This window comes from Triplophysa rosa, linkage group LG17 (genome assembly GCF_024868665.1).
Source record: "Triplophysa rosa linkage group LG17, Trosa_1v2, whole genome shotgun sequence".
Lineage (NCBI taxonomy): Eukaryota > Metazoa > Chordata > Actinopteri > Cypriniformes > Nemacheilidae > Triplophysa > Triplophysa rosa.
The window spans coordinates 4,473,238-4,484,162 of NC_079906.1; the positions used below are offsets into that span (position 1 = coordinate 4,473,238).

At 37.5% G+C, this 10,925-nt stretch overlaps 1 protein-coding gene across 5 annotated transcripts; it reads left to right on the forward strand.

The window, feature by feature from the left end:
* The first annotated feature begins 218 nt into the window (after positions 1–218).
* klhl22 (kelch-like family member 22) lies at positions 219–8,956 on the forward strand. Of its 5 annotated transcripts, none has more exons than XM_057357263.1 (9): positions 219–330; positions 711–816; positions 926–1,235; positions 3,047–3,212; positions 3,679–3,990; positions 4,115–4,524; positions 6,401–6,593; positions 6,801–7,034; positions 7,175–8,956. In XM_057357263.1, the coding sequence occupies exons 3-9, from the start codon at positions 988–990 to the stop codon at positions 7,514–7,516; spliced, it is 1,905 nt and encodes a 634-aa protein (XP_057213246.1). In that variant the 5' UTR covers positions 219–330; positions 711–816; positions 926–987; the 3' UTR covers positions 7,517–8,956. The 5 variants fall into 5 exon arrangements, with proteins under 5 accessions (XP_057213246.1, XP_057213245.1, XP_057213247.1 ...); XM_057357262.1 differs by having other exon boundaries at positions 791–816; XM_057357264.1 differs by lacking the exon at positions 711–816.
* The last annotated feature ends 1,969 nt before the right edge of the window (positions 8,957–10,925 follow it).

Here is a 10,925-nt window from a genome sequence, read left to right on the forward strand (position 1 = left end):
TTAGGCATTGACAATAGAAGCTCCAAATATGAGAAGAAATGACAATCCATATAAATAATTAAAAAATATAATAAACGAAATCAACAGAGACATTCACAATACGCCAAATTGTCACATTTTCGTAGTAATTTACAATAGATTTCATTTGAAACAGCCAGCTGACGTCATTTGTTTTGCTTTGTACCGGAAGCGTGTACATGAGCCTGCAGTGACGTCACTTGGCAACTTTCAACTGGGCCGTCTGATACAAACACACTGAAATATCTTTATCGTTATCGAGTGACAGCTGTCATCCGCAGCAACATTCTGTACATCATCCGCTTATTTCCGGTAAGTCTTTCGGTCTGTATTCGCCTGCTGTGTGCTGAAACACAACACAGCTGAAATGTGATTGTTGACATCACGAGCTGCAGAAAACACACAAACTCAGCTCGATCACACACTACTGCTGTGATGTAAACAAATCACACATCTGCTTTTATTTAGCCTAAAGTGAAGAGTTGCTGGGAGTTAACACAAGTCACTTTCAAGTAATATTTTGATATTTATGTAAATTGTGTTATAAAAGCATGTAAGCATTGTGTTCAAACAGTTTTACTTTCTCTTTTGTGGGTGTCTAAAGCTGGCATTCCCCTTTGCATCCTCGAGTTTAATTTTTAATATTTTGATATACCTGTATCCTTATTAATCATTAACATGTTTATGATTAGACCTGGTTCTTGTGCGCGTGTGTGCGTGCGTGCATGCGTTGGTAACACTGTTTCTGTGTTTCCTGTAAATGCGTCTGAAGTCCTTCCTGTAAAAGTTTTCACTAAGGTGAGCTTCAGACTGTATGTTTACTTTCAATAACCATTAATGTCATACGCAGCATGAGAAAAGCTGTCAGTCATGTTTTGAGTATATGTACCAGTTGCTGTTCTTTCAGTTTCAGCGTCTCATTTACCAGCAGCATGGAGCCGTGCACAACAATGTGAGCAGATCCACCTTATGTTTGCATTTCATGTCGAGATGGCAGATGATTTGAACTCGAGCACAGCCGGGGCACAAGGGACTGTTCGCCCCGCTCAGCCCTGTGCCAGGCAGAAATATCGCAGTAATGCCCATTCCCAGGGACTTCTGGATGGCCTCCTCACGCTGCGAGAAGGAGGGATTCTGTTTGACGTGGTGCTCATTGTAGAAGAAAGGCCTATCCAAGCTCACCGTATCCTTTTGGCAGCCTCATGTGACTATTTCAGGTATGCATGAACATGTGCCTCATTTAATTCCTTTTAACTGGTAGTGAAGCAGTCAGAAATAGGCTTGTTTACAAATAACATGGACAGGGACTTTTTTGCCAATAAAAATGGACCAAATAACGATATAGCAGCCAATGTTGTTTAAAAAGCACATTGACTAGAGACCAGTTTTTACAATTTCAAGGCTAAGGTTGACTAGTTTGACGATACTGAAACAAAATAGTTTAAATGTATTTCACAACACAGTTCCAATATGAACTCTTATGACGTTTAATAGTATACTTGAGTTTAATATTATTCTAAAGTGTGGAACAAATACAACTAAAGAACGAGTAATGGACCCACTCTCATTGAACACGGGCGATAAAAATAGCCTGTATAATAAGTAGAAATGTCAGCTATCAGCTACCCAGTAAGTTATGGGAGTGGTTGTCAATGTTTTAACTTTGTATAAATTTAATTGATCGTGAGATGACTTTTCTGAGACATTTTAATGGATTTGAATAAATTTATGTTGTAAAATGGCTTCCATAAATTATAATATTTACCATTTTACCGTTAAATTAAACCTTAAACTGTGTATCTCACATAAATACCCTTTGATCTCAAATTTCTATAATTTGTTGGGGTCAGTTATTTATCATCTGTAACTATCAGAAGATTAAACCAAAATTATTCGTATTTTCCATTTGGGCAATTCCAGCGTTATGGATGTGACATTTGCAGCCAGAACGTCACAGTTCACAGAGAATGTTTCATTGACAATATATTGAATCATCTGTCCCTGACGATAGAGTCTTTGCAGGAGTTTTCTGTTTTAAACGAGAGGAAAATTCACAAGTTATGGATGTGACAAAAAAGACGCACAACATACTTTTTATTAAAATATTTAAACCAGAAGCAATAATACCCAACAAACGGAGAAGGGATCGCTCTTTATAGACCACAAAATAGTTATTCTATTTTAATTTTCATGTGCCCATTTATGAGGAATATGGATCGTCACGGAGATGACAATTCCTGGTGGAATATTCTTCCTAACTTAGTCCGGTCAACCACATCTCTCACAACATTCAAAAAACTACTTAAAACCCATCTCTTCTGTGAATACTTGACAGACAAATGAGTTAAAAACAAAACTAACCCTCTCTCTTTCTCTCAACAGTTCTGGCTTTTGTTGAAGCTAGTAACTTTGTATTAGCACCTATTGTATTATTGCTCCTGTATGACATATCGCTTATTGCTCCCTGAACTCTCTGCAAGTCGCTTTGGAAAAAGCGCCTGCTAAATGACTAAATGTAAATGTAAATGAAAATACCCTTGCCTGACTATGGAAAACCATGCTTTAAAAACTTTAAGAGAGACTACACATGGGTATTTAAAGGAACAGTTCACCCAAAAAGGAAAATTCTGTCACCATTTACTCACCCTCAAGTTGTTCTAAACCTGTCTAAATGTCCTTGTTTTGCTGAATACAAAGGAAGATATTTGGAAGAATGTCAGCAACCAAACAGATCTCATCCCCCATTTACTGCCATAGTAGGGAAAATAAATACTATGGAAGTCAGTGGGGGATGAGATCTGTCAGAAGAAAGAAATATGTAGCGGTCTGGAACTATCGGAGGCTAAGCAAACCGTGACAGAATTTTTATTTTTGGGTGAACTATCCCTTTAAACCACCAAATATTGACAGCTGACCTATGAGTATGGTAAAAACCTTTGGTAAAAGCTTGTTTTTTCATGTTAAGATTGACATTTGCACGGAATTGCCCATTTATGTGGTTTTTTTTGTGGCTTGGTTTATGTGGTAGGGGTATGTTTGCTGGAGGTTTGAAGGAGATGCAGGAAACGGAGATCCCTGTTCATGGAGTCACATACACAGCAATGACTAAACTGCTGGACTTTATTTACACCTCTGAGCTGGAGCTGGATCTTGATACAGTGCAGGAGGTGCTGTGTGCGGCCACTTTACTGCAAGTCAGTATGAGAGGACGATCAGAACAACACATTGGGTGTCAGACTTTGTAGTCGAATGAATAATTGTGGGTTAATTTCTGAACTAATAAAAACTATTTAGAAATAAGTTTTACTTTGCATATAGAAAATAATACTCTTAAGGGCTTGACATTATTTTATGACAATTAAACACGTTTCCTCCCTGATTCTTCATTTATTGTGAAAGATTTCTTTTATTTTTCCAATTAATATGTCACCGAAAAGCTCAATCATTTTGCATTGAAAACTTCATCGAAGGTTCTCATATCTCTTTGGGCAAATGTCAAAGCCACTGAAACACGCCTAATAACCCAACATCGAGTCTAAAGCTGCAGCAGAAGGGACCGTGTTCAGTGAATAACAACTTTTCAGTACAGTATAACAAAAGCAATCATATACAGTAATTGACGTATAACAATATTTCCTTTCTCCCTTATCGAATAACCAGGTTCGAGATGTGATTGGCTTCTGCTGCGACTTCCTGTTCTGCTGGTTGGATGACGACAACATCCTGGAGGTGGAAAAACTAGCAGACATCTATGGACTGGATCAGCTCGGCGGGAAAATCCGCTCGTATCTGCTCAAGAACCTCCAGACCTTCTCGCGTACACCTGTGTATCGAAAGCTTCCCGCAGAGAAAGTGCTGAGCATTCTGTCCAGCAATGAGCTGGAGGTGAACTCAGAAAACGAGGTGTTTGAAGCGGCTCTACACTACCACTACACCCCTGAAGAGGTGGAGAAAGATCAGGTGGTCCTGCAGGTGGGAGACGGATTTTATAGCGGATAATAGCTAAGCAATATCTTGATGCAGAATAGTCAATGACAAAGTCGTGCTTACAAGTTTATAGCAGAATCTGTAAGAGACAAATCATGTTTTCCTCCAGGATCCATTACAGATGTTGGAAGCAGTGCGTTTCTGTCTGATGGAGAAGCACGTGCTGCAGCGTCTGCACAGTCGGTTAAAGCAGTGCCCGCTGCGGGACTCTGTGGCCGCCGCTCTGAGTTACCACAGTCAGGAGCTATGGCAGCCGGTAATGCAAACCCCACTGACTCAGCCACGCTGCAGCTCCCAGTGCATTCTGGGATTCGGTGGCATGTATTCATCTAGCGCGCTTGCAGACAATGAAGAGCACTTCCAGGTGTTCCAACCCTCCTGGGGCGAGTGGCATAGTCTAGCTGCAGACCGAGCTCCTCGCATGTCTAACATGGGCATTGCGGTTCTTCATAACTTTGTCTACTTGATCGGGGGGGACAAGAACACCAACAGCTTTCGTGCTGAAGCTCGATGTTGGCGGTAAGTGACCTGAGTTTGAATTGAATTACAGTTTGTCGCTGCGCTGGTGGCGTTTTTGCACCTCTGCATTAGAACATTTGTTAAAAGAACAATGCTTATTAAGGTTTATATTAATTGCTTGTATTAAGGGGTTGTTCAGCCAAAAATCTGTTATCATTTAGTCACCCTCTTGTCATTTCAAAACTGTATGACAGAACACAGAAACAAATATATTTTGAAGAAAGTCTGTAGGTGAACAGCGCCAGCACCCATTCACTTCTATTGTATGAACTCAAAACCAATGCAAGTGAATGGGTGCCGGTTAACAACATTCTTCAAAATATCTTCTTAGGTGTTCTGCAGAAAAAAGAAAATCATGACGGTTTAAAATGATAAGAGGGCGAGTAAATGATGACAGAATTTTCATTTTTGGGTGAGCGATCACTTTAACTGTCGTCTAGTTGTTTATAGTGTTTTGCAAAAGTGTTAAGATCCTCTAAAATCCTTTTCTATTTTTTCATTACAGATCCTATTTTATTTCCTTTACCTTTATTGTATTATTATTTTGTTACCTTTTTTAAATAATAAAATCAGTAGCTCAGATGGTAAAGCACATTAGCCATGCAAAAGTTGAGTTCGAACACATTGTAAAAATAATGTAGCCTGAATGCATTGTAAATATCTTTGGATATATAATTACATAGACTGTAAAATAAACTTCCTAAAATGTTCTGTCTGCAAATGTATCCATTCCCCAAAGTCGTATTATTTATCAGGATAATGAATTTGTGTATTCATTTGTGAATTTAGATGATTCCTATAGGTAGACGGCCTATATAAATTGTTTAGGTTAGATTATTAAACTAGACATTTCATATAATGTTACTTCACTGAAATGAAGACTTTGAAACTAAGACTGTACGACATTTATTTATTCAGCTACTAACCCAATAGTAACATGATCCTGTGGATTATTACAATAATATCCATATTAGACGGTGATATAATCCAATAATCCTGTATAATCCAATGAGTGATCATGGGATTATTGGTACTGATGTACAGTGTGTGCAAATTAAAGGTTAATATTATTCTTTTAAATTAATGTGTAAAAGCTAGTTGAGTCTTGGTTACTCGTTTTTTATTTCTTTTATATCATATATAACACATGCATGCTTATGCAAGCAACATATTTCAGCTTCAAAATGAAATATAAATATATATATACAGTTTATTAACGGCCCTTGGTTTTCTTTTTTTGTAATGTTTTTGTGAGATTTGTGAGTTAGTAAGAAACATGGATGGGGTGTGAATACTTTCACAGACTGTATACATCTTATTCAGATTTTCATAAAGGAAAAGTCAATCATTTGTAATTAATAGCTTTGGACTTTATAGTTATGCAGAACTGTTGACTCAACAGATGTTGACAGAACTGTTGACTGTTGTAAACAATAGTCTGTTTATGAACTACTTGAACCCAGATTGAGTTCAGTTTGGTTGAGACAGCAGCACTTGAATGATGTCTTTTGTTTTGATCAAGAGAATCCATGTGGACTTATTCTTCGACAGTGTGTCCTCATATTATTCTGCTCTGCTTTGCTTGATATAATAACTTTTAATAAACATTTTTTGAGGCTTTGAGTAGAAACAAAAAAGAGCTGAGCCATTAAATAAAGCTTGTGGCGGAAAAATTTAGCACAGCTAGCATAGCTAGCACGCTAGAATGACATCACATCAATAGTATAGTGATCATATGTAATAACTATTCAAATACATTAAAATGACAAATAGCTAAAGCTGAAGTGTCATTTATTTTAAGAAAGTGATTTATTACTGAATCAACCACATTTGCTATCATAAAAATTGTTGTTTCGTCTGCTCTTCTCATTGGCAGGTACGATCCTCGGCACAACACCTGGTGCTCTATCGAATCTTTACAGCAGCAGCACGCGGATCACTGCATCTGTGTGGTGGATAAATATATCTACGCCATTGGAGGACGTGACTACACCAACGAATTAGAGTGTGTGGAGCGCTACAACCCACAAATCAACACCTGGGAACATGTGGCACCGCTGAAACGAGAGGTGAGCGGTTTCAGATGAACTCAAGGAATTGAATTAGTTGTAATTGTAACTACGTTGGTTATTTCTAATGGTTTTAAGGCAAGCATTACCATAACTATTGATCTTTTCAGGTCAAACATTTGTAATTCATTCTGAAGTATGGTTCTGTTGTTTTATTTCATATTTTTGGGTGGACTGTTCCTTCGAATAACATGCATCTGTCTGCAGGTGTACGCCCATGCGGCAGCAGTGCTTGATGGGAAGATCTACATCGCCTGTGGTCGCCGGGGTATGGCTTATCTGAAGGAGACCTACTGTTACGATCCCATTGGGAATCACTGGAGCATGTGTGCCGACGGCCCGGTGGAGCGCGCCTGGCACGGTATGGCAGCACTGAACGGCCGTGCTTATGTCATCGGAGGAAGCAACGACGGTTGTGGTTACCGACGAGACGTCCTCAAGGTACCAACATACTACTCCGTGATTAACAATGACTGCTTGTTTTGTAAAAAACAACATTTTTAAATAAAACAAAAGTAAAAGCAAAATAGCGTATTGGGTTTTGGAACAGAGCTGAGATTATGTGCTGTCTTGTTCTTCAGGTGGCTTGTTATAATCCAATAGCAGATGTCTGGTCTGTGGTGAGCCCTTTGCCCGCTGGGCACGGAGAGCCTGGCGTGGCTGTTCTCAACGGATGCATCTATATCCTGGGTGGAAGGTCGCACGATAAGGGCAGTCGCATGAAGTACGTTCACATTTATCACGCAGAGGAAGACCGATGGGAGAGCGGAACAGCCTTGGAGGACCGCGTATCTGGCCTTTCAGCATGTGTTGTACTTTTGTCACGGGCAACCATGGCTCAGGCGCATAGCTGGGAGCAAAGACCCAAAGCATCATGGGAAGAGGTAGATTGGGATGACTCTGACAATTCCAGCGAAGACTAAAGAGTGTGTAAGTGTTTAATATGAGAGGATTATATGCTTGTTACTAACATCATTTTTAAAGTTGAGTTTATGTGGACGCTTTAGTCAGATTTTCAAAGAAATCATTGTTGTGCTTGTCTGTACATAAGGTAAGTTTGAGGTTGCAGGATTATTTACATTACATTACATAACATGTATGCATTTAGCAGACGCTTTTATGCAGAGACTTCAGTCTTTACACGTGTTGATGTGTGATCCCTGGGATCGAACCCATGACTTTTGCGTTGAGATATCAGTTAGGCTACATGAATACTTGTTTGTTGTATCTTCAAAACAGGGTGTACATTGCAAAGATATATCGCTCCAAAATCAAAAGAAACAACAGCTAATTGTGTTTTGCATCAATGTATTGTTTTTGTATTATGTCGCTTTCTTTTTGCAAAATATAATTGCTTTTTTCCTATCGACTTTGTGCTGAAATATGACATTATTTGACATTTTCATCGAATTTTTGCTCATACTCGTGTTCTTCATCCAAAAACACACTGACAATGACCACGCTACTATGAGACATTGATGGTAACACTGTACATGCACTTTAAGATAAGAGGGGATTGGTTTTTATTTAGAATGACCGTGCCTTTATTTTACTGTTTGTCCAATGCCTTATTATTAAGACATTTACAGTATGTGTGCAATAACATGATTTTAAAATAATAATTAAATAAACAAACTCACCCAGATTCTCGCAAATGGCAGTTAAAATTAAAGTGAATTGTTAATAAAAGGCCCTCTGACGTTGTTTTTTAATATTTTTAAAAACAACCCTGCAAAATTGTATGCACTGAAATGGGCTTAAAGCACTGCTTTGCTTTTTGTTGAAAAGATCAGAATTATTTGACTCTGAATGTCCTAATAAAGATAATCATCCTAATAAATCTGTTATTATTTGTCTGGCATATTTTTATTTAACAATTTACAGAATATTTGCTTATAGACGGTTTCAGCAGCAACAACATAAACAAACCTTATGTGGCCCAAACATAACTTCAGGTAGACCTCCGCAAATATTTCAATTGAATTTATTAGGCTACAATTAACATACAATAAAATATTTACATAAATTTATATGAAAATAAATTAAATTGTTATATCATTAGCCGCTCGCCAGATTGATAACCAATAAACACAGACTGGAAGTTAACTTCGGTCCAGGCGCGTGTGTCTGATGAAACCGTCTACAATGATAAATTAATTCATTTGAGATGACAATAGCCATTGACTGGACTTTAATGCCACAAATTTTTATTTTGAAGATATTCTGCATTTTTTTAAAATATGATTGCTAAAACTACTTGTATAGTATTCTGGAATACATTTGTTTCAACTGCATTGTTACGTGTTTTCAATGTAAAAGTTGATTAATGTTCATATTAATAATGAGAATAAAGAAAAATCTTCCGAATTGCAACTCTGTGGATTATTTTAAACATTACACGACATATTTCTGCCCTACAACATTGCCACATTTAAATAAACAGAGACATTTTAGTTCTGTAAATGTTATGATTGATGAATTGCCATTCATGAATATTGTTTTACCAGCCGCTGGTGCATTAACAGATGGGTTTTTTTTTACCTTACACAGAGGAGTTCTTGTGTGGAGGCTTTTACACCAGGAACATATTCTCTCTTGAACACTTAATTTACAAACATAAAAAGCCTTTCAGCATCTGCTCGATTGATTTCCTTTACTTGATTTCCTTAACAACAATCACATTGGGAATATCATGCTGGGATATTTTTGTCCAGCACGTAACAGATCGGTCATGAACATCATGCAAAACAAGTTCTCAACATCAGTGTTTGATGTTGCCTGAGAAAATGTTTTGTGATTTTCTTAACAAAACAATAAAAAATGTACATAGTTAAATAGTTAGCAAATTAACATCAAAACAGAGTTTATTTATTGTTATGGGTTCAATAATTTGCTAGTATTTGCTATTTTCACTTTTTCTTGGCATGGCATAGACAGGTTTTGTAAAACCTGATGATTTTTATAATCCCAACATTTTCTGAGCAGGTTCAAGTGTCCATGTGCTTTAATGAACACATAGAAAATCTGACCTTTAATAAAAAAATAAATACGTAATTTTCTTTGTAATCAATTTCATATAATAGATCAAGAACGGTTCATGCCAGCCCACGTTTGTTCTTGAACATGTAGCAAATTCAAGAATGATAGATTTTAACATTATGCTTAAAGATATATAAAATATGTCATAATGCACCTTTTTGTCATTCAAAACCTGTAAAAAGAAGATTTTTTGAGAAATGTCTGGTCTTGTGTCCATACAAGCTAATGGGGGGCAATGTTGTTCGGTTACCAACATTCTTCAAAATATCTTCTTGTGTGCTCTGCAGAAAAAAGAAAGTCAGACAGGTTTACAGACATGCGGGTGAGTAAATGATGTAAGAATCTTCATTTTTGGGTGGACTATCCCTTTAGTACACGGGGGTACCAAATACCTGCTAAACTTGTCACTAAAGACCGCCATACTGAAAAGAGTTTGGCTAATTCTCCCACCCAGGACTTCCAAACACAAATGCACCTCCCTCCCCAGTCCCCCCCAGATTTACGACAATCATTAGCGCCTGACATCCGTGACGGGCAACAATCAGCCTCCGTCTGCATTTGAGTGGTGAGAAGAGACCCCCCCTCACTTTCACGCCTCTTAAGACTCTTTCATGAGCACAGAGTGGGCCATGACATGCATTGTTATGTAAGGTATTACCTTAAGTGTCTGAAGGATGCAACATCAAATAGTGTGTGTGTATACAGACAGAGATGGGTGGAGCTCCAGTTAGAGTCAACAAAAGAGAATAAAGTGAAACACAAACAAAGACTGGCAAAGTTACATGGAAATGGAACAAAATGAAATATTAATTGACAGAAATACAACAAAGAGCAACTGTTTATGAGAAAATTAATGTTATATTTTTGGAAAATTAAAAAAAAATTCTGTGCATATGGCAGTTAATAGACACCAAATGGATGCTGGATAGTTTTCTTTGTCAATATTGTGCATTAAACAAACAGACCAAGTATCAACTGGACAAAGTATTTTGCATTTAACAATTGAATATTTCTTTACAAACTGGAAGATCTTATTAATCTAATTTCAAGATATTTAGTTTGTCATTGAATGTTTGGTTTCATTATCCATAATTGAATAGTGCTGCCCAGTAATGACCCGATGTGCTACAGAAATTAAGCCAAATGATTTCAGACCTTGAAAGTTAGTCTTCAAGGCTTCACTTCCTCAAACTGAATTTCTTTCCACCCCGATGAATATTTCCGTCTGAAAATAATGAAGACGCCACAATGACTTTGAAGATATTTACTGACACTTCTGAATTTTAGACGTAC